Genomic DNA, 24,377 nt, shown 5'->3' on the forward strand with positions numbered 1-24,377 from the left:
ATGCGAGACAGGTCAGGGGGGTGGGTTAGGGGGTTTCTTGGTATTACTGTGTAACATCTAATTTTTAGTCTAAAAACCCACCCAGGGCAAAGGGGAAGACGATTGCGAAGAGGAATAAGCTGACATAGTAACCATGTACCCTTTTTCTCTTCCCCGTCACTGACTACTCCCCACGTCTTTTCATTTGCAGCACAGGTCAAGAAATATTGCAGTAAATTTGCATTTATTATAGACACTGAAGTTTTTTAACCTGAATAATAATATCCTATTGAACACGATAGTTTCTTTGAAATATCAATATCACTCTGCAACCCAATCGTTTCCAAGAATACCTTTTTCCTCTTCAAATGAAGGACTTGGGTGAGAACAGAAAAATGTGCAGTGCCTTTGGTTTGTAAGAATGTTCTCAGTAGTATTGCTTCTGTCACATAACCAAGGCGTAAATATATGCTGTAACTCAAGTTTTGCCAGAAGCCTCAGCTTTGTTGACAAACATAGTTAGGTAGATGCCGAAGTCTCTTTCAAGCGAGTCATCAGATGCAATAGCCCACATGCATGCAGCATAATGAATACAGCTGCACGCCCTGTCAACCTCTGATGAGCTACTATTTGAGCTATTTGACATGAAGTTCCACGCCATGCAGGTCTTCCCCGAACAGAAAACCTGCCGCTGAAAGCAACCATTGCCTCGGACGTTATCAAAACGGACGTGCGCAAAGCTGACTGGGTCAGTGCTGGCATTGTCAGGACTCTGATCAACAACTGCTAGAGTTTTGGATGTGATCCACTGCACAAGCGGTAGCCCATAGCTTGCACACTGCTGATGAAGCTGTAGCACTGTGATCTTCATCTGCTCATCAAGGGGCAGCTGGTCTAACTTTGACTCGTCTAAAAGAGGTACTCCTGCAGTGACAGCTGCACTGCACGCCCTAACGTGCTCACAAACGAACCGAGGATTGCTTGGCTCTTTCGGCATAACACACAAGGGGTAATCACAGTAAAAGGGCCTCTGCCCATCATCCTGGTCACTGGTAGTTACAACCCTGACAAAGCATCTAAGCTCGGGCCCTGTCTTGCACTTCCTGACCGAGAACAGTTGCATGTTCAAGCTCTCTGGTAGTTGTAGCTGTACGGCAGAGACACCCTTTTCTCTCTTGATACGGGGAGGGTCCTCTGTGATTTGGGTTTTACAGTGTTTGCAGATTTTGGAGCGGCAGCCAATCATAAGCTGACACTTGGTACAGGCCATGACGCCTCGCCGTGTTGCTGTCCCGCCCATCAGTCTGAAGAAGCGTAGCAAACATTATTAAATGATTTATCATAATCACATACAGTCGATTGACAGAAGGTTGTCATCAACCTGATTCGCAACTATGCGACAAGCCCACATGTAAGCATGGGTAAAAACCACTGAAGCGCCTGGCTACATATATTAGCCACCACATAACTTGGCTTAGAGGTGGCTAAGGTGCAACTAGGCGCTTCAAAGGTTTTTACCCATGCTTACATGCAGGCTTGTCGCATAGTCTCAAAGCTGGCTGACGACAACCTTTTGACAATCGACTTTATATCTGCTCATTCATTTGATACCCATGGGACAACTATGTTTACCACTAGGGATGTGTCCAGGTTCCTTTTATGAAGGGGGACCAATCGATAAAAGATAAAGCATTGGTCAGAAGGGGAACTCATAGATTTTAGCACCAATACATAAGTTCTAAAATTTCAAGGGAGGGTACTGGATATGCATGTGAACACATATTGATTCCTTCATCATTACAAAGTCATTTGAAATCTCTTCAAAAAAGCACAAAAAGTACATATGTTAAAGAGCCCAAAGTATCAAACTCTTAATTTCCGGGTTTATACCAATATATCAGTAGTTTAGGACTTGAAAACAAACCATACCAAGTTTTATTGCCATATGAGGGGTTTTCGTGGGGTTTTGCCGGTTTCTAAATGTAAATAATATTGCCTTCTTGACTAAAAAGTGATCCACTTTCCGAAAGAGCCAGGCGTTCATCGTTGATTCAGGAATCCTGAAGGGCACTTTTTCTATTTTTTAGGGCCTTGTTTTACCCTGTTACCAGAGCAATATCATTATTTATTTTATTCATTATGATCATCTGTATGATAATAAATAAAATATTGTGTGTCAAATTGTGTGTGTTTTTAATTAGGGCATTTCCCCTTATTTCTAAGGAAAAATGTGCTTACAAAAAAAATTGTTGATAGAATTTTTTTAAACATCAGTTTTTGTCAGTTTTTGAGTTAACGAAGGCAGGGACACAGTTCTAATTGGATTGAATCATTATGAGGCCTCGAATCAATTTCTTCAAGTTGGGGTATCAATTATCGTATGATCAAAGAAAAGCCTGAAAATTATAAATCTTTTAAGTTTTATATTACCAATTTTTAACATTAATCTATCTAATTTGAGATTTAGAGTTCCTATGCTCAACACTATAAAATATGACCTCCTTTCAAAAAAGACCTAAAAAGATCTATTTTGTCCTCGTCGAATCAAATACTTTTATCGCTAGGGAAAAAATTTGTCAATAGAATTTTTATATAGTTATTTGAGAAAAAGCTTATTTAGAACTTAATACAGTGTCAACATCGTAAATTCATTGAATCATTCTAAGGTCTCTGATCTTTCATTGAGTTCTGTCTTTTAACGAATTTTCAACACGATGCTTCGATTACAACAGGTACCAGATAAATACCTTATTTTTTTATTAAAGTTTCCCATTTGCCTCGATGCCCCAACAGGTAGCGCGCATGAATACAAATTCCTGGATCCAAGGTTCGAGTCTTACCCGCATGTTTTACATTTTTTTTTGTTTTCTTTATTATCTTTCTAGTCCTTTTCTTTCACAACAAAGGGTTGTTCAAATAATGTTTAATTGCTAACATCACCTCAAAAGCATCTATTAATTAAAAAAATAATGCAGAGTTATTTTCACTTCTTCTTGAAAAAAAAGCGTAGCGACAACAGCTTTTCCATGTATTATTTTAGCCGCAAAAAAAAAACAATGCAAAAAGGAATAGCGTTTTAAACTTAACATCCCAGACCTCTACAAAGTAAAATAAGTCATTCAAAAGCTACTCAATTAGAAAATTTCTTGCACATTTTAGCTTGATGCTAGCCCCCGCTGTTCTCACTGGGCTTGTTTCATGGGGTCAACTTGTAAAAAGGAAGAGCTGTTTTTAAAAGCTTGTATTTTTGCCTGTGGTCAAATTTCAAGATAATTTCTGATATCATATGAAAACTCTTTACATATTCTTCATCTTAGGATAAGTACATATTAAAAACAAGTTACATGAATTTGATGCTAGGGGCACTTTAAGAATTTAATCTTGAAATTTGATAGAATTTCCCAAAATAAATTATAGTATTCATGGATATCATTTGATAAAATTTTTTTCATTACAAATTCCAAATATATATGCTGATTTACCTGAACTGTGCATCCACTCTAACCTCCTTGATGTCATCTCTTCCCTCTTCCTCTCTTTCATCTCTCACTGGTATGTCCAGGTTATTCTTGGGCTGTATCTTTCTAAACTTTGATGGCTTCACAGACAAAACGGCACTGCAAGTCCCAGGCACGACAGCACCAGTCATGACAGTTATTACCTGAGATTGTGGATTAACGCTATTAGCGTTTGTTGAGGCAGTACTCTGCCTTTTCTTCCCATTCCGTTGCTGGGCCATCTGACCCAAAAACAATGCCACGGAGTTGGCATCAACAGAATTATCTGCTGCCTCTATCCTCTTCTCTTCTTGAGGCTGCTGGGGCTCTTCTGATGGCCTGGAATCCTGATAGAGTTTATCAGTGTCAGTTTGAACTGCTATTGTGGTTGTTTCAGAGGGTGGGTCATTATTCATGATAGTCGTGGGTAATGTGCCTTGGTTCTGTGCAAGCAAACCACAGATTAAGTCCTGTAGTGAGAAAGAGTCAGGAGGTTGAGCGGCGGTGCTTACAACTGTTTCCTGCTCTTTGCTGGGCGCAAATGGTACTGTCTCCTCTGCAAGGCTAACCTGGGGTTGGCATTCATCACTTCCTGCGCTTACACAGGCAGAGGAAGTCACAACTGTCTCATTTGATGGAATTTCTGTGACCACTGCTGTGGCAGTGTCTGCAGCATTTTGTTCTGAGATTGTCATAATGTTCTCAACTGCAGCCTCTTCTACTAAGTTATTCACATCCGAAGTTTCCTCAACTTCATTACCAACATCATTTGTGCATTGGTCCACAAGTTGATCAGCAGTACCCTCATAGTTTATGGTTTTGCCATTGTTGTTCTCACTACCTTGTGGTCTAGTTTCTAACACTTTCTGTTGCATTTTTCTCCGCCTCTGTAACCTCTTTGAGGGGCTACAGTGCTTGCATTGTTTAGCTCTGTGGCCGATCTTGTTGAAGCACTGGGGACATGTTTTGACCCCTCGCTTTGTAGGGTTGGTTTTAAGTAACCTAGAAAGGAAGGAAAAAATCCAGAATTAAGTATATGCATCCTTGAACAATATGTAACGAAGCATCCATGTTATTTGTGTAGCACCTAAACTGGTGTAAATAAACAGACCCTATTTTGATTCCTTGCATTGTTCCCACAATCCCATGCAGAACACCTAGTATTATAACAGCTTGTCTGTAGTCTTTGAGGTCCCATTGTTAGCTCTTTATGGATTGGTATTCTGTAACTTTCTAGTCATACCAGGAATAATATAAGTTCCATAACTATTCCAAAAATAAAATATTTTCAAATTACCTATTTACAGCATTTGGACTGGATGCTTTTAAATCTTTCTCGGGTGTTTCTTTCTCCGGTGTTTCATCTTTTACTTCAAGCTCAGGCTTTGGTTCTATCTTACGAAAACTCGGGATATACAATATGAATGTACTAGGTCCTGATGGTGTTGAAGAAACACATGAAGTGACGCTACCGGAAAGAAGCTTCGATAATACTTCGCTACCAGAGGTGTTCGCCCGTTCACTGGCGCCTACATTCTCCGGTGTATGTAAAGCAGGGCTCTCAAACTTTACAAATACTTGATCTTCCGCGACAGACATTTGAATGGAGTGAGCTGCAAGGGAAGAAGAGTAATATGAGATTGAGAAGAGAGGGAAGCAAAGGGCGGCAAAAACAGAGGTGACAATCAGAGTGAGAACACAAGGCAAATGGCCACTTTGGAGGCATAAAGGCTGCTTGCTCACCTCTATAATCAATATCTTCTTGTTGCTTATGTTCTGAAAACAGCTGTCTGAAGCTTTGCAGTTATTTTCGATAGATAATTCAATCTAAACATATTGTTGTCTGTCCGCTTTCAAAATGGCGACCTGCACCTGGGGTAATACTTCATGTACGATCAATATTAGGGTATTTTGTTTCTCAGGCATAACGCTGTCAAATCAAGACAAATGAAGTACAAAGGACTGGAGCTAGCTCTAACGTAATGCGGATTATTAAAGAGACCGGTTCCTGGATAGCAAGTTGGCGCTAACCCAGGGATAAATACGGCCATCTCGACATTTAATTGGATGAAAAGAAAGGGGCATTCATTCCTGGCTTAGCCATCCTACGGGGACCCCTTACCTGCTTTTCTAGGAGCCCGGCCCAGATAGTATTCGAATATGAGCGCCCTGGCCCCTCAACCGGCCTGCACCACCCTTGAGACGGACCCACAACCAAAAAAAATCATAAATGCAAAATAGTCACAACAATATGAAGATACTTGGGCATCAGTCTAAGGGATAAATGGTCTTGAATATATGCATCCAACCAAGGTGATAGCAACTCTTCAGCCAAATAATAGCTCATGTTCTTTGACAAATTTCAAATCGAACAAGGAAAAACTGGAGAATCGACCCTCTCAACAAAAAGCTCAAAATACCATACAAGGGAAGGAGATCAGCAAACACAATGCAAGACACAAATATATACCTTTATTCTGATCCTCCAGGAGGGAGGTCGACCTCCCCAGGCGGGAAATTTTCTGCCTGCTGACCCAAATAACAGGAGAGGGCCCTGGGAACGAGGTTGGGGTTATCTGTTTTCGGACTGTTTCCCTGTTAATAAATAGAGGGACAAAAAGAGAAGCAAAGATTTTGCCCCCAGCGGTTGGAGTCACACAGCACTCCCCGACTGCTGGGGGCTGAGAAGGAGACTACTCAATCACCTGAACACAAACAAGTCTGCTCTATACAACTACACATGTCATAAACACAATCCTTGTAAAAGCTGACCAAGAGAAAAGAAGCAAATCCAACCTTAGTCGGTTTGCCCTGTCACACAATGTATAACAGAGGACAGAATGCAGAGTAGTGGACTAATTCAACCTATATGCCAACTGTCTTATTATCTGTAAAAACTGAGAAAGAAATATAATAAATTTAACCTTTTGGATTCTCTTTTATTTTAGGACTCATTTAGTTGTTAGAGCTATCAGTCCACAAGCATGCACAACCAGTTTTTATGAAGCTATTTTTGAAGCTCAAGATTCCTTTACTTTCTGATTAGATGGTAAAACACTGTGGATTATAGAGTATAAGAGAAGTACAAAAACCTTTATGGAGACCCTTGGAATTTCATAGCACATTATCCATATTAAAAAATACAATTGAAAAGGAAGAGAATGGTGAAATGAGAATAAAAGATGAATTCAAATATATAAGTTTCCAATCTACATTAAAAAATGTGAGAAAATATATGTGGTAGGGATTGAAAGTATATAGAAACACCATATATGTAGGTTTATAGGTTTGGTAATTATCTATCTCAGGTGCAACTTGTTACATAATACTGACCTGACCTATGCTGAGGGTAATTTGCATAGCTTGCAAATCTTAGGGCAGGTCCAATCTTGTTTGCCTAAAAAAAACTCACCCAAACAAAATCATAACTTTGTTCAATAGTCTTTTTATTATATAGTTTACTTTACATTACACTTATAGTATTTTCTATGAAATGTATATTTCTATAAAAATTGTCTATGTACCTATTTTACAAAGGCTTTGTACAGCACAAGAAAAATGCTCTAGCTGAAGCGAAGCTTGTCTGCTTCCAGACATTATCATATAAGTTAGGCTCTTGTATTATTTTAGTTGATAAGTTATTCATATTTTACTTTAAAATACAATTTTATGAATCGAATCTCAGTTAGACAATGTTGACCGCCAATCGTAAGACAATTCACTTTCTGTGCATACACCACTATTCTTCATAAATAACCTACTCTATAGGACAACTATAGTGAAAAATATAAATTTACTGAAGTCATAAAATATTCAGCATCAGGGTAATGTGCTCCGAGACTTGTAAATAGCTCATAAATAAACCGAGTCTCTTTTTCTACTATTTATGCTATGCTCGCCTCGGAAAAAAACTATTCTATTGTTTTTTGCGGCTTGGGAAACCATTCTTCAGTAATTTCTACAAAGTACTGAAAAGAACATTGAAAGCAGATATGCCCAAAGCGAGCTATGTATTCGTAAAGTCTTTGGAAGAAATGAATCGCATTTCGAGATCCCATCTTGTGGGCTAAATAATTATAGTATTCTAGGATCCTACAAGGACTTGAATGACTTGATCTAATTCATCGAATGTCTCGGAAGAACGTTCCAATTTGATGCTAGTTGCACATCGAGTCAAAGAATTCGCGCTAGTTAAGCCCCACGCTGCACAAAGTCCCTCGAGATCCATCGGCATCGCTGCATTCCCGTTCGTATCGAAATCGTACATGGACAAATCCACATCGCCGAATTCCAACTCATCGCTGAGTTCAAGTCCGAGCAATGAACTACAGCTAACAATGTCTCTCTCGAAATCCAGTGCACTGTCAGAATCAATGTCATTGTTGTTGTTATAATCAGCGAGGCGATCGCTTTTCTCCACTACCAAATCCCTTCGCTCTTTGCAGTAGTCTAATCCAAGCTCTCTGATAAGTTTATCCCCAAGAAGATTCAATTCTTTCTCAAAGTGCACAGAGTCCAGGGGTTTCTTTACAACTTCCCTTGAAAGCGCTTGTAATATCATGCTTTCTTGTAGTTCATTGCTGAGATTTTGAGAGCCAACTTCAAGAAAGTTATCTACCGCTTGTTCATTCGCTCCACAAAACAATTGCTTGACCTGCCGCTTCTCCTCTTCGATGTCATCTTCAATCAGTCTTATAGTGTTTGCGATTAGCACTGTTTTGCTGAGCAGTGGCTCCGAATTCCCGTAGTTTTTCCGGAGCTTACAAATCGATATATTGAAGATGGTTTGTCGTTGGTAGCAACGATTCTGCAGATCTCCATCCCTGTCGCTCAACTTTCTTTTCACCCCGTGTCCACGATCCTCTACCATCCTAAAATATAAAAATAAAAATGTTGAAGGACAATAGCGTAATAAAACCTGAGAGTATATGCAGCGAAACAAGGTCGAAAACAATCCCGGAATCTCTATCTTTACCGAATCACGGTCGTTGTTTGCGAAAGTCTCTATTCATTCAAAACGAACTCCACGCTGAACTTTCTTAAAAAAACTCCTTAGAAATCAATAAACACAGACTAATAATCGAGAAATTGGGAACAACACCTGACAAAAATCTACAGAGTTGTACCCAAAAGATCAGTCAAAAGGGAAGTCATCGCAGTTTAGCAGGTACATCCCAGAATCAGTCAAAATTTTCATAAACATCCCAGTTACACTTACCGAGTAGTTTAGCCTGACAATCCAGTGCTCAAAACTCTCAAAACTAACGAAAAATCCTTACAGGTCACTCTAAAAACTCAGTAAGTCCTTTCTCTTCAAGGCAGTCCGTCATTGAATGGGGGAATCTTGTCAAAAAGTCGAAAACCCCCAAAGTAAATCAAGTGCAGCGAGACGTTCTCGAATATTCAACTCAACAATAAACCTGCAAAGCAGAGCTCCCGGCCGTGACCTGACGCACGCCACTCAATTGACGTCACAGACCATATTTGGGCAATCACGACAGGTACTTTTCGATTAGTGCTCCTTATATGGGATATTATGACAGCTCAATCACCAACTTCCGGTTTCGTTTTAATGGTGAAATAGCGTGACGGGAAAACACTCACAACCGTAAGAACTAAAAAACGATTGCGCTCAAGATGGCAAGTCACACTCATGGAAATAGGCGGAGGAGTTTCCAAAAAAAAAAAAAAAATGGACAACAAGTCTTGATTTGAAAAAAAAAAATATATCTATATAGAAGGTTGGGGGGGGGGGGTATAGCTTTATGCAGTAAACAATGGTTGCAACATGCCGCATCAGAGCTATTGCTCGCCTAGTTATGTAAGCTCGAAAAGCACTAGGGGAACTTAAACGTTTTCGGACACTGCAGCTTTTTGCAACCAATAGACGTCTAAAATGTATTTGTAATCCGCACCTGATTTTATAGACGCATGGAATGATCATTCAACACCGTAAAATTTCAATTTCCCGTCAAGTGATGCGGCGACAAGCTGAAAAGTAAATTTATTCAATGCACTTGTATAACACATATACGAAAACAGCGGAAAAAGCAACATTCAAGAAGTTATCCTCGATTCCAAGAATAAGGGAATGTAAAATTGCACGGAAAATCACCATAACATAAGTCGCTTTCATGAAGCTTTCGTGTATTCCAACAGGTTCCTTACTTTAAATTAACCCTCCACGATTTTTTTGTCCACCTTTAACGCCTCGTGATAGCCACAGTACTCGCACATTTTCGCTTCTTACCTCTGGTCTAGCTGGATGAAAGGCTACGTCTGATACAACTTCTGTGTGACCTGTAAGACGATGACTGAAGGACGTGCCGCGAATATCAAACAAGTACGCCTAATTTACAAAACGCAACCACGAGTAAATGTGTTGTGATCATATTCTTCTAACAGGAGGGCTGCACAGAGGGGGAGTAGGGGCGGGGGAGTAAGCTAGGAATTATGTTGTTTTTGCGCTGTTTTACAGGAAGTGCACGATTTGTTTCAAAAGAATGATAAAAAAACATCAGTCTTTTCGGTTTTCCGTTTCGGCGATGCGAAAATTTGTTATTTTTCTAACATGGTTTGAATGCGCTCAAATAACTTCAATCACACAGACAATCGTTGTGTAGTAAACATGAGCGGCTTTCTTTTGTCAAAACTCTATAGTTCATAGCAATGAAGAGGGGCAAAAGTAACAAATATTCAAGTCATTTTACAAACTTCAGTCAGTAAAGATGCAGCGAAGCAGATACTTGAAAAACAACAACAACAACAACAACAACAAAACTAACAAACAAACATGCAAACTGTTGCTCACTGTTATTACGTAAAGGCTGAAATATTTCAAACCGGAAGGGAGTGTTTCGCAGCCCACGCGGGCATCTCCGGTAACGCTTCCGGCTACGCATGCGTGGTACTGGTGGCTTGCACATACCGAGCGGTCCTCAGACCCAGTCGCGATGTATCTAGCACAGGGACTGAAAGCGAGGCCGACGGGGTGAGATCTGTTCACGTGACCCTCGTACCGTCTGACGCACCTGAAAACGGCAATAAGACGAACATAACCCGAACATCCCGATAACTCGAACAAACCTTTTTCAAACAGCACGATAACTCGAAAAAACCTTTACCTCAAACAGCACGATAACTCGAACAAACATTCACCTCAAAATCCTGTTAACTCGAACAGCCTGAAAGCAGTATATATAGATGTTCGGCAAGTACAGTGAAATCTTTCACGACTATCATTCGAGTACCGCGTTGACTCCAAGTGACCTCGTAATATTTTTTTATATTTTTTAAACATTTCTGCCTACGATAACTTGAACTGCAGTGGAATCCCGATAATAAGAACCCTAACTAACGCTAACGTTCCTGTGACTCCAAGTGTTCTCGTTTACCTTATCTTATTGTATGTTCTTTACAATTTTCATTCTTTACGTACTTGTTCGTACGGAGATCCCACAATTTGATCCCGTCAGTCACTGCGGCCGTCAGAAAGAGATCGTATGCCTCGGTTGGGTGCGCAGCGAATGCGGAGCCCTGGGAGAGAGTTTTAGAGTGTGAATGATCTTGGTGATTCTAAATGGCGCGGCTTTCCCTTCTCAGTGACGCCATCCTTGGGGACCCACGGTATCGCGGAGATCGGGGACACAGGAAGCGCGCATGCGTTGATGTAAAGAGCCTCGTCACAGAGAAGTACTACGACCTTCACTTCTGGTATCCGCGTGGCACTGGGTCCCCGAGGATGCGGTGACGTCAACACGACTACGCTAGACTAGATGAACCCTAAGAAACCAGTCTTGGGTCTCCCAAGACCATAGTTAGTAGAGGGCCAAGACGAGAGCGCAATAGGGAAGCCCATTTCTTTCACCTCATTGAATACCCCGAGAGGTGGGGGGAGAGAGGCACAAGAAACTTCTCTCTCTCTCTCTTCATGCTCTTTGGCCATTTTTTCCCTTCAGTCGCTCGGTCTCTATCTCCGCTAGACCTCACAGCTTGCTACGCAGGTTAGGTCAAGTGGGAGGGAGGGGGGAATACCGGAAGGCCATAGGGGAGCTCTAAAATTTTAAGGGGTCCCAGAGTCGAAATCCCCCCCCCCCACCCAGAGTATTTAATGAACACACCCTTAGTCTCCCTTTCATCGGAAATCCTGCGCAGGTAAGGTTAAGGTAAAGTGCGCAGGTAAGGTTAAGGTGAAGTGTGTAAAAGCGTAATAGGGAAGAGAGGGGGAAGGGGGGGGGGGGGGGGGTAGATGCCCGGTAGATATTGAGCGCAAGGGAGGGGAGAGTGCTACCTGGTTTTGGCATATGCTGTGCACTGGTCGTGTGTGTGCATCCAGTATCACCCGCACGACACGCCCTGCGTTCATATCTATGACCTCGATCGACTTGTTAGAGCCACAGCAGAACACGATATCTGTGAGAATAGCGCCGAGTTGAGGCAAATAGCAAAACATCAACAAGGAGCCGCTGAAAATGTCAAGTTTTGCAATGCTTTTGGACCTTGTCACGAGATATTTGTCACGCCTATCAATTTTTTTTAATTTTTGTAAGTCTAAGTTTTGTCTAAGTTTTCTTGGGCTACAGAGTTTTGTCACGCAAGTATCACGGAGAGTGATCGTGTCGGGCAAGTATCACGGTGACAGATCGTGTCATGCACAAATAAAACGATACATAAGATCGTGTCAGGCGCAAGTCTAACAATAGAGAAGATCATGTCACTCGTTAGTGTCACGATAAAAGATCATGTCACGCAAATTTCACAATAGACCATGTCACGCGCAAGTATCACGATAGACCATGTCACGCGCAAGTATCACCATAGAAGATCATGTAGCCCAAGTAACATGATGGAGAAGATCATGTCACGCAAGCATCATTATAGAGAAGATCATGTCACGCAAGTATAACGACAGAAATGATCATCTCACGCAAGTTTCACGATAGAAAAGATCATGTCACGCAAGCATCATGATGGAGAAGATCATGTCATGTAAGTATACGATAGAAAAGATCATGTCACGCAAGGCATTCAAAAGTAATGTCACGCCATCTATTAAAGGATACACGAATGAAAACTGTTGACACAAGAAAAGCAGGTTATATTCTGGGCACGCTCCAACTGCGTCATCGTCACAAGCTTGTATTTATTGTTACTTTGGTATCTACAAGATATGAAAACAGACAGGTTAGAGACGGTACCATCCATTCATCACCATCTTGAAGACTATAATCAAAGTCACCATTATCACCACCAACATTACCATCACCATAATCACTATCACCACTACCACCGCCATCACCATCACCATCATCAAGACTATTAACAGCTAAGTCACCACCAACATTCATCATCACTTTAGTATCAACATCCCATCACCACCAATCCACCATTATGACTAGCACCATCACTGTTACTATGAACATCACCGCCACCGCCACCGCCACCGCCACCACCATCACCAATCATTATCACCACCACCGTCACCGTCACCATCACCATCACCATCTTCATCACCATCACCATCACCATCACCATCACCATCATCATCACCATCACCATCACCATCACCATCACCATCACCATCACCATCACCATCACCATCACCAACAGCATCACAATCACCATTACCATCACCGTCACCGTCACCATCACCATCACCATCACCATCACCAACAGCATCACAATCACCATTACCATCACCATCACCAACAACATCACAAATTATTATCACAATCACCATCACCAACACCATCACCACCATCATTAATATCAACATCAACATCACCATCAATATAACAACCATCATCAATCATCATCAACCATCATCAACCATCCATCACTATCATCGCCCTACCATAGCCATCACCATACTACCGTCACTATCATGAACATGCTCTCAAAAATGGCACATGCTATTTAGAATAAAGCAAGCGATTATTTCTTTCTAAGATAAGAGTAAAATGTTGCTCATGATATTTAAAATGAACCAGCGAACGTTTAAATAGGTGTAAATAATGATCACCTTTTAATTTCGTCCTTGACGGGGTCGATGTGGTATTTGTAGAGGTAAAGCCCGTTTCCGCAAGATAAAAGAATAAACTTGTCAACATAGTAAAACGACGATTGACTCACTTCCTTCGAGAAGGGAAGATTATCCTGAAAAAAGTGTAGTAATAGTTGAATAACGTTCTTTAGTGTGTTTATTGCTCGTGGTATCTAATGAGCATCGTTGGTTCTTATATTTGTTGCTTGGCTTGATCTTAAGCGCGCTACTTTGCTCAAGGACACCACTCAATGTCACCGCTCAAATCTGAAAATACTTAATTGTGTAAGCTTTCTTACATGCTACTATGCATCTATCACCTTCATGTCAAATAACGTTACACGTACTTCATAGGTAAGCAAATAAGCGTAAATAAAAACAATTACAGGTTTAGCAAGCTGTAGGATCTTGTTTAAACATTAACGAGGCTTTCAGAAATCAGTATTGCGCCATTTATACTTTACCCATGAACCAATGCGGGCTACGACACATGGATTGTCGATTGGTAACCTTATAACAAATAGATGTTCCAAAATGCTCGACAAAGGGAGGATAACAACTCTACTGACCTTTTCTTTCGACTTTGTCCCCACATCCGAGGTGAAATTATGCTTTACTGTATTAATAACAAGTAGAGGGTCGGACACAGCCGGGGACCACAACCGGACAGTCCGGTCTGTGGATGACGTCAGCAACCACCGATCATCGTGACTAAACTTGGCTGACGTCACAGGGCCATCATGACCTGTCAATAAAACGCACAAAACATTCTTTAGCCTGCTTGTTGGTGTTTCTCTATCGTGCAACAACAACCTTGAGAAATCGGAGTCGCCAATCTCAGATTTTAAGTTAAAAGGAAAACGTCCACCTCGGAGAATCCATGTATCGTTACCAGCATTGCTTCGTGTCAAATATAATGTATCAAATAAATAAGTTTTTTGCATTATAAACTTAGCGAGCTACGACACACGGAGTACAACCTAACAACCTTATTTGTAGACTTCGTAATGGACTCAGTAAGGATACCGGTTTTAGTTACTTAAACTTTGATTAGCTGTAAATGACGCCACTTCCAAATAATCGCACATTGCACTTTGGAGTGAAAGTATTCATAAACGTCGGGCTTAAAAAAGTTAACTCCGCGGTGTCTTAACGTTAATAATATCACGGGCGTAGCCAGGTTGCTAATAAGAGGAGACCCAAGACATTTTCTCCTGTATTTTTAATATCCCATACATTTACTGCATTTTTGGCTGCAAGGAGAAATAAATGCTTTCTCACACTAGGTATTTTGCTATTTTAAGATGGCAAAATAGCGGCTGACATAGAGACTAGAAACTAATCCGTTATCGTTACCTGTCAAAACAATTTGTTTTCCAGCGGGTGACACTCTAAGGACATGCGCTGTTTTATTCGCTAATGCGCATGCCACATGTTTACCGCTGCCCGAGTACACGATTTCGCTGATTGCGGTGGGTTGACAGGTCAGCGGAAACTTTTCTTTTAACTGCGTTGGCGGTTCACTCTCCAGCGGATACTCTTTAGCTAGAATACTACATAGAAATCAGGAGTACATTTATTCAATGAAAAAATGAGGCGGTTAGCCTCGCACGTGAATGGGGAGAAACATTGCTATAACACTTGGTCGAACCTCGTTTGTCTGTCTGTGCTCGACTTTCGTGTTGGTTCTTTAGGTAGTTTTGCCGCATTCGTCTTGGGAGAAAACATTTTTGTCCTGAAACGGTATCAAAAAAATAAAGAAACATTATCTGTTATTATAGATCATTGAAAACGTTCTTATAATAATCCAGATAGACACAGGCACACAGAAAGGCGGGCGGACGGGCATACAGATGGACGGAAAGGCGGGCGGACGGGCATACAGATGGACGGAAAGGCGGACGGACGGATATAAAGATGGGCGGAATAGCGGACGGACGGACAGGCGGTCACTATGGAAGGATGGGTGTTCCCTTTACCTTGGCACGTCGATGTACCCGGATGATTTCACTTTGGATTTAAAGGTCAGTGGTTGGTCCTGAATGGCCGAGGATTTCCCTCGTGCCGTGGCTGTACAAGAAAAAGGTTGGACAAAATGCTCACTCGAGTAACGCGAACTTGGATAGCTGTTACATCTGTGCCTCTAATTCTGCTAAACTGGAATTTACACTGATAACCTTTCTTCGTCTTCTCGATAATGTCTTGTTGAAATCCTGTTAAAGATCTTATTTACTCTGCCCATTCTTTTCATATTTGAGTAAGTTGGAACACTCTCCCTCCCTCCCTCCCTCCCTCCCTCCCTCCCTCCCTCCCTCCCTCCCTCCCTCCCTCCCTCCCTCCCTCCCTCCCTCCCTCCCTCCCTCCCTCCCTCCCTCCCTCCCTCCCTCCCTCCCTCCCTCCCTCCCTCCCTCCCTCCCTCCCTCCCTCCCTCCCTCCCTCCCTCCCTCCCTCCCTCCCTCTCTCTCTCTCTCTCTCTCTCTCTCTCTCTCTAATGCCAATGCGTCAATCTTATGTAATACCTGGTTTTACCGCTGTTTTCTTTACAGATTTCCCGGCAGGTGGCTTTAGAACCAGCTCGGCTTTGAGCGGCGAGTTTGCGCAAAGAGGCGCACTGTAAAATTATGCCAAACAACAATCATTAGAACGACCCGCTACTCATTGGATACGAAACCTTTTTCTACCTTTTCCTATAATGTTTTCTTTATTCTATTAATTTTTGGCGGTACTCTATGTCAAACTCATAACCCCATCCTCCCTCAGAACTACCATCCCTTCAACCACCCCCGTCCCAAACTTCCGCCCTGTATATATGAAGGCAAATAAAACATGAAATAACTGTAATCTTCGTTTGTTGATGTGAACAAAACAATCAAATGCAAGTACTTGTGTAGGGCGGCTTGCATGGCAATCACAACATTGAATAATTCGATTCATTGTATCCGCGACTTGTCAAGGTCCTTCTGATCTGCATTGTTATAATCCGATGAACGTAAAAAAAAAAGCCGAAAGAATTGGCTGTATGCAGACACTTTCTCACCTCTCCTCACAAAATCGCTCGGTTGCTCTATATCTCTGATTTCTTTTCTCGCCGCGCACCCCTTTCCCTGTTTAGCGCCGCTACTACAGATACATCTGCATGGCGAAGTAATTTAGGACCTGTTTACATGGAGGTGGGGATCCCCACATACCTGGGGTCGAGACAAAGTTGTGTTCACATGCCTGGGGTCGAGACAAAGTTGTGTTCACATGCCTGGGGTCGAGACAAAGTTGTGTTCACATGCCTGGGGTCGAGACAAAGTTGTGTTCACATGCCTGGGGTGAGGTTGAGAAAAACAAGATGGCGGATTGAAAACACGTTGTGGCGGTAAATGCGAATTTCCTTTCACTTGCATCTTCAGCGGCGGTATTCCAGCTATGCGATCTATGAAAGACGTAGGTTCCAGAGAACTCGCTTGCAAAAACCTCGCTATTAACGGACGAACTCGACTCTCGCTTTCAATGGAAGATTCTTCGTTCTCCTTATCTTCATCATGGCCATTACTCAACTTTTCGAGCTGGTTCCGCCTAAAAAGTTCTCCAGGTCCATATTTCTGGCAGCCATCTTGCACGCGCTTTTGGCGGGCATATGATTCCCGGATGAAGGTTACCCCGGGAAGGCGGGTTACCCCACTTCAGAGCGTTCACATGTTGAAAACTCTCAAAAACCCAACCCACCGAGGCGGGTAACCCGCCTCGGTGGGGTCCCCTACCCGACATGTGAACGCAAACACGAAATTAAGAGAGTTTATATGGAGAGGCGGGTTATCCCACTTAACTGGGGGTCCCCATATGAACAGGAACTTACTTATAAATAAGCGCCTTATCTGCAAGAAAACTACATATTAATAAAACGCCGCGGCGCTTAAATGAATAAATACGATATGAAAAAGCCATTAAATAAACAGACTCACCTAGACAAAACTGTTAACATCTCCTGCTCGGGTCGTAACGCTCCAGTATCGCAGACTCCACTAGTATTGAGACTGATGCTTTGTGAAAGGCGACTTGATAATAACTGTAGAAAACGAACAAGATGTCAGCCCTATCACAATCCGATAAGGGAAGATAAATTATTCGAAGAGTCGAAATAAATATTATATATCTTTTACATAATCTCATCTATATTTATTTCTCCTAATTCCGATGCTGTCACGGAATTGTTATTAAAGAAAGCCAATCACGCCGCCATTTTAAGTCCACACAACACCGACTCGATTAAAATAATCAATTTCCATCGGCTAATTCAAACTAATGACTTAGATACTTTAAACAAAATATCGTCAATAAGGCATTAAACTTCAATCGTGGGTGGTTATTTTGAAGTTTCTTTAAAAAATAACGATGTATTTTCAATTGGAAACAATCATAAAGGCGTGGTTGATCGACACTCTTTAAGCTACGTTGACCAAAGTCGAGCTTTGAATTATTTACAATTTGTTTATCAAATTTAACCAATTCTTGCCGTGCTTCCGAGCAAAAAGTCTCACTCATGCTGAATGCGTGTGCAGTCACGACTCCACAAAGGCAAGAACACGTGCCTACACTGCTGATTGGCGTTTATGAAAAGTAAATGTGAATTTGGTCTGAGAAGATAAAAGGCACACAAAAAACTGTTTGTTTTACGTACATTATCACTTTTGTGTTATCTAAAACGTTCCTGTGTTTTACGTAAAACACATGTTTTTTCGTACTGTAAATCATCACTTTTGTGTTATCTAATACGTTCCAATGTGTTGTACGTAAAGCAAGCGTACAATTAATAAGGGAAGAAACAAGAACCTCGTTGGCGTCCATGCGTCCTATTTTCTTATTAGGCAGCTCTTCCATATTTGGCAAGTGGATGTTGATGACGTGTACAGCATTGTTGAACAGACTTCCAATAAGACAAAGGACCTTGTAGATAACAGCAAGTATCATTCGGTGGGTTGTTGCAAGAGGTTGGGCACTGGGGGCACGTGCCCCCCCCCCCAGATGTTTGCAAACAATATATGGAAATGACCAGTAGGGGCGTGGCTGGGACCCCAATAATTTATGTAACGTTTCTGTATTTTGCCCATCCCCTAAAAAAAAAACTACCTTATTACACTTAATTTTCGCGACGTCAATATTTCGCGATTTTGAGATGGCGATACTTTGCGACACTTTATTTACGCGATTTTCCTAACATGGTAAAACCAGTTCACTTTATTTTCGCGATTTCGCGATTTTGGGAGAACAAGCAAAACAAGTGGAATTAAAATGTGCTGTAATCATTAAAACTGAAATAATTTGTCACAAAAAAAATGAGTGGGCTAAATTTATTTTCATAAAAATCTATAAATACAAGTCCAACTCAACCCCATACCGTACTATATGTACATTAGATGGCTAAATAGACCAGGTGTTTCCATAAAGCTTTTTAAACGGCCAATATTTCCCCAAAGGCTTCTTGTGTACTCATTTAGTTTTCGCGCATCCTAATTTTCGCGACACTTAATTTTCGCGTCACTATTTTCGCGAATCTTTTAAAATTAAGTTAATAAGGTAAGTGCGATTGGAGTCATAACAAAGAAGCGCCATCGGCTATGTACCCTGTGGGGGCTTTAAATTGATCTCCAATAGTTTAACAGCTTGCCATGTACTGAAGAACATGTTACCCTATTGCTGTACGAATTGACGAATGCATATGACCCAGCAGTCGGTAGATTGTACTGTGCGTTGTCTATCTCATTGCTTGACAGTACTGGTTCTAAAACAAAACGAAAAAATATATATTTAGATCAGCTATCGAAAATTATAAGCCAGCTTAGGTAGACTTTACCTTGAGGGGTCAGTTATAAACAAAGAAAGAGTGAAACACTACAATGTACTACAAATGATGGAACAGATAGACGATCAAACTTAAAAGACGTAGGTGGTTAAGGGAGGTGCAATGAGATGGTCATGTGATGTGATGTCTTCGATGATGTCATATAAAGAAAATGCTTATTTCTCAAGATAAGAACATCACCAGACAACCAAAGTTGCAGGGTGTCTAAAAGGTGTAATTGATGACATCATTGATGTTAAAATGCTTCCTGTTTATCTCAAGAAACTGTCAGACAACCAAGCTTGCAGGATGTTAAGAGAAAAAAGTCTTATACTTCATATTCTATACAGACCTGCTATACAAAACATTCCAATAGACTCACCTTTGAAGTCTAGCACATAAATGATTTCCCAAGTGTTACAGTTGATGATCAAGGTGGCAGCGGTCGTACCAGCTACAAGCAAAGTTGGGGACTCAAAAACACCACTGTGAATAACAAAATAGAATATCATAAGTACTTTGATTGCCATGATCATCTGAATGATAAATTTTACGACAAATTTACATCACAGCTGTCAATTCACCTGCATTAGGCGGGTGTCACAAGATTTTGGACTTCATCACATGCCTAATTCTTGTGAGAATGTTCATACATTCTCTGTATTCAGCCGCATTGGCTCTGTTGGGTTTTTTCACATATAAACTGTATTTCCCCTGATTTTACAAGATTTTCGTCCAAGTTGGGTTGACAGCTATGAACTTGTTTAAGGAAAATAACAAAATTAACCGTATATACATAAATGATGGTAAATGGCTAACATTGTTTACAATGCATGTAAACATAAGTTAAACCTGCAGCCTTTCTAAGAAACTAACATACCCTCTACCTTTATTTCCAGGAAAATGAGCACAGAGATGCAAAGCAGGCAAAGCAGTATAGCAATGGAGCCTTGCTTTAGCTTACCTAACAGAAGAGTGTGATGGCCGATTCAGGAAAGGAAGATTTGGTTTCTCCTCCTTGACTTGTGACCTCTTATAGCCATTTGTGCTTACAAAGAGAAGCCCAAGTATACTAGCTTCTGATTCTACTTCACCAGGCCCCTCTGGGTCAGGAGGCAAAACAGGGTTCCCGTCAGATTGCCAGCGGGGCTGACTACTGATAACTGTGGGGCCTGTGGGGCAGAAAAGATGGCAAGATTCAACATCCTAAAGACGTATTTTATTCACTGAACAAGTAACTAAGGTAAACAAGAAGATATGAAGTTAAAAATCATCACTGCAAGTGCACTTCACATGCGATTGTCGTTATACTCATCAAGATAGATATGGACTTCTCACCAAGGACAAGGAATTCACAGTTATTCCCAATATTCTGTAGAGACTTTTTGGCTTGAACACCACCCTTAAGCTCGTTAGGTCACCTGACTCTAGATGAATCCCCTTGAAGCCTGTTTCACTGATAGTAGCGTGGCTTAGCGCAAAAAATGGCACCCCCTGAAAAAGTTATTTACTTGACCTAAGGGACATATGTGCTAAGCTTGGTGGTTCTACTAAAAAGTGCACAAAAAAAGCATAGCCACCCTACTATGAGGTCAGAAGCAGATCCAGGACTTTTTCTAGGGGAGAGGGGGCAGCCCCAAAGAAAGGCCACCATATATTAAAACATATGTTATGACAGGGGGTAAACTGAGCTCCCACACATTTTATCTTTAAAATATTTTCTAAAAGGATGGAGGGCTAGTCTGTCTTGCTTCCCCTACATCCACTACTAGAGTCATCATAACCCTTTCCTCTGAGCCATCTTTATATTATCTACCATCATGTAATCTCATCTTAGCTTTATTGACAACACTTCTACCTTCATCTGAATTCTCATTGGTCTGAGGCTTGGTGTCTGCAACTTTCTGCAGCATGCGTCCCACATCCATCTCACGCAAGCAGCGAAACCCTTGATCTTCACATAGATCATATATTCTTATCTATAATCAAACACAGGGTATCAAAACTATCACAATCCACGGATTATTGATAATGATACATGGATACAATATGTACCTTGGAATCAGCTGAGCCAATAGCGATGCACTTCTTGAGTGGATCAAGTGCAAGAGAGATGAATGGAGAAACTGGGTATGAGAAATTATAAGCTTTTGAAAACAAGACTACCATTGGAACTATACCATGACTTAGTCACAAACTGATCTATCTTTTCAAATATTGTAAAATGCAAGGGCAAGAAAGGTAAAAGAGGGGCTATATTTGTTCCAAATGAAAAAACATGAATGCGAATAAGATTACATTACCGAGGAATTGGAAAAAGGACAATTTTTATGGACCTTCAATAACAAAGCAGCCAACGGGTGCACAAGTATCCTGCTAACCCCTCCCTGTCTGACATGTTGTAAGCTGAAGCTTTTACTGAGTCCCTCTAGTCTAATGATGGATGACACTAGCTAAATAAATAAAATGGCATACCTGATATTATTGCAGATTGATAAATTAGGCTGGATTCCTTTATATTCCACACCTAAATTTACCAGATATAATAAGACATTAAGAAAATACAATCATTTTAATCATTTTAACAGTCAACAGCAAAAAAAATATGGAAACTTGTTCAGACTTCCCTATTTGACTATTTAACTATCTTGCTAACCTGAGATTCCATACACATTTCTGTTGTACATATAGCACCTCTTGTTCGACTGGAACTTGTGAAGAATAAATAGAATCTTAAAATCTTCCCTCATTTTATATTTCTTTTGAAAAGCAAACACCTACAGTAAGATACTCTAAGAAGAATGCATTTCATCATGTCATCTTTCAGTACCTTAAAAGTTCTGTCCTCACTTATAGTGACAATTGTAAACTCAGCCCAGGGACAGAATTGTGCTTGTGTTACCACACTTGTATGCCCCTCTAATACTGTGTCAAGTTTGCAAGTCTGTTTGGGAGAATGATAATATTGATAAAAAATATTTTGCCTACATTGTAATATGGGTACCAAGCTACTGTGAAGCTGAGGGCACAGGGAGCCCATACTTAAAGCAGCTGTATAGGAGGCTAAACAAGGTATTTATACTATACCTGAATATTAAGAACCCAGACCTCCTTGCCGATACACACAGTGATGAGAACATTTGCAGGGTTAAAGCTGAGGTGCTGCACTTCCCCTAAATTCTTTCCCACGCATCTAGGAGGAGTAGGAGGGCCTCTACCTAAGAGGATAAAATGTATCAATGATTTGCATAAGGCTTGAGGAAGGTTAGGCTCAATTTACAGCTACTGTATTTTCACTTGTCATAATTTTACTTTGTGCTATGTTTCCATCTTTCTATGCACTCGGCCAACCCTACAGTACCAGCAATGAGTATTAATTAAATACTCGACACTGGGTAATCAAGACTTGCACTTTAAATGAGGCAATCAAGAACAAAGCCACTTGCACTCGCAAAAATCATACCGCTTGCACAATTAGTGAGTGCCCAGGCCCCCGTAACCAGGATTTTTCTTGTGGGGGGGGGGGGGGGGGGGGGGTGCAAAGTCCAAAAAGGGGGCCTAATTTTTCTGGGGTGGGTGGGGGGGGGGGGGGGGGAGGGAGGGAGGGAGTTTTCTGTTAAAAAATCTGACCACCCCCGAAAGAACAAAAGGGATTTTTTGGCCTTTGCAGTATCTCCAAGGGACATTTATTGTCACATTTGGCTACAAATACAAGTCTGACTTATGGATTAATGACATACCAGAGTGATCTACAGTAGCTTATGCTTTATATTTTTGTCTACAAAAAGCACGTCTATTGAGAACTGAAGGTGGACTTTCGGCTGTTGTGAGGGGTATGTTCACACCCCCTGCACCCCCCTGGGTACGAGTCTGCTGCCTATGTTTTACAATGATGACTCAAATATGCAAAATCTAATAAAAATGATGAAACTTCTTCGTAAGCTAAAATATGCAACACAGCAACTCTTATTATTGTAGTTCTTGAATACAAGTTGTTAGTTTAAATGTGGTATATGGTACCTTCAATGGAATTGCCATAGCAACATAACATTTTTTGAAGGTCCCACACATTAATGGTATCTTGTGACGCAGAGCAGAGAAAAAGAGGCAGTTCTTCACTCAGGCAAATACATGTTACCTCCTTCTGATGGCCTGACAGCTCTAGTGGCTGAAGACAAAATTAAAAAAACAATTCAAATTAATGACAGGGAGTCAATGAGATTGGAGAGATGCTACTCAGGGAATTTCTAACAGAACTAAAAAGGACGACAAGAACCAAGCAAATCTAATAGAAAAAATTGGAGGGGAGAGGGGGGAGGGGTATTTTGTCCTACCAAATTCTTGGGGGAGGCTTAATTTTTTTTTTTCATCAGCATTAAAGGTCAGGTACTCCTCAAAACTAAACTATCGGAAACGCACCCCGCTCTCAGTTTTGTGATATTTTTAAAAGATAATAAAAAAATACGTTGCTTAGAAACGTTACTGTTGTCATTTTAAAACTCACATTTCGATACAAATATCTACAAGAAATAACAATAACAATCAAACCAGATCAGACCCTCGAGTGTTTTCCCATCGCACTAAATCAAAAAAGTTATTACTCAGCTGACATGAAACCCTTGTTTAGCACTTCTAGTAAAGATTTGCAGGTCTAAAGATGCCGATACAAGTTCGATTACGCTATGTAGCCTATCAAAATAAATCATTTCTTATATTCAAACCTTTTGAGATAGATCTGCTGTCTGCCAAACACCAATTGACGTCTTGGACAGGGGGCATGCGACGACTTGTCTGTTGCAGTCCATCTGAATACGGGACAAGCCTGTCCTTGTACGAAGGACACATTCGTGGGTTGCCGCCATTTTGGTTTGAATTTCTGTATGAAAATGGGGAAGACCGCTGTAAATCTCCATTCGGCCCAATTCTGTATTATTTTTTGCATTGAAAATATGGTTTTTTTTTTGCAAAATATCTGTTCTCAAAGACTATAATTTCCAAATAACAGCGTTCTCTTTGATTAAACACTATTTCT

The 24,377-nt window shown here is 41.0% G+C and overlaps 2 protein-coding genes and 1 long non-coding RNA gene across 6 annotated transcripts; 1 reads left to right on the plus strand and 2 right to left on the minus strand.

Moving 5' to 3' along the window:
• Positions 1–206: 206 nt before the first annotated feature.
• LOC116610626 lies at positions 207–5,912 on the minus strand. The gene is made up of 4 exons (XM_032371348.2): positions 5,220–5,912; positions 4,774–5,089; positions 3,462–4,478; positions 207–1,283 (listed from the first exon to the last, which is right to left on the minus strand). The coding sequence occupies exons 2-4, from the start codon at positions 5,073–5,075 to the stop codon at positions 458–460; spliced, it is 2,145 nt and encodes a 714-aa protein (XP_032227239.2). The 5' UTR covers positions 5,076–5,089; positions 5,220–5,912; the 3' UTR covers positions 207–457.
• Positions 5,913–8,145: 2,233 nt separating this feature from the next.
• Positions 8,146–24,353, minus strand: LOC5503066 (WD repeat-containing protein 27). 4 transcript variants are annotated; one of them, XM_048729688.1, is made up of 25 exons: positions 24,067–24,343; positions 23,366–23,513; positions 22,433–22,563; positions 22,176–22,289; positions 21,821–21,872; positions 21,401–21,471; positions 21,204–21,324; positions 20,310–20,517; positions 19,728–19,831; positions 19,194–19,285; positions 18,337–18,450; positions 17,469–17,572; positions 16,038–16,129; positions 15,498–15,588; positions 15,170–15,253; positions 14,875–15,071; positions 14,088–14,263; positions 13,498–13,631; positions 12,539–12,636; positions 11,767–11,888; positions 10,915–11,012; positions 10,405–10,507; positions 9,727–9,825; positions 9,392–9,467; positions 8,146–8,347 (listed from the first exon to the last, which is right to left on the minus strand). In XM_048729688.1, exons 1-24 carry the CDS (start codon positions 24,256–24,258, stop codon positions 9,417–9,419), a joined length of 2,796 nt encoding a protein of 931 aa, XP_048585645.1. In that variant the 5' UTR covers positions 24,259–24,343; the 3' UTR covers positions 8,146–8,347; positions 9,392–9,416. The 4 variants fall into 4 exon arrangements, with proteins under 4 accessions (XP_048585645.1, XP_048585644.1, XP_048585643.1 ...); XM_048729687.1 differs by lacking the exons at positions 8,146–8,347; positions 9,392–9,467 and having other exon boundaries at positions 9,646–9,825; positions 24,067–24,349; XM_048729686.1 differs by lacking the exons at positions 8,146–8,347; positions 9,392–9,467 and having other exon boundaries at positions 9,649–10,507; positions 24,067–24,353.
• On the plus strand, positions 15,067–16,356 carry LOC125568206. Its single transcript, XR_007312120.1, has 2 exons — positions 15,067–15,542; positions 16,065–16,356. It is a non-coding gene; the product is annotated as an uncharacterized LOC125568206 (long non-coding RNA).
• Positions 24,354–24,377: the final 24 nt, after the last annotated feature.

Source organism: Nematostella vectensis, chromosome 7 (genome assembly GCF_932526225.1).
Source record: "Nematostella vectensis chromosome 7, jaNemVect1.1, whole genome shotgun sequence".
NCBI classification, from domain to species: domain Eukaryota; kingdom Metazoa; phylum Cnidaria; class Anthozoa; order Actiniaria; family Edwardsiidae; genus Nematostella; species Nematostella vectensis.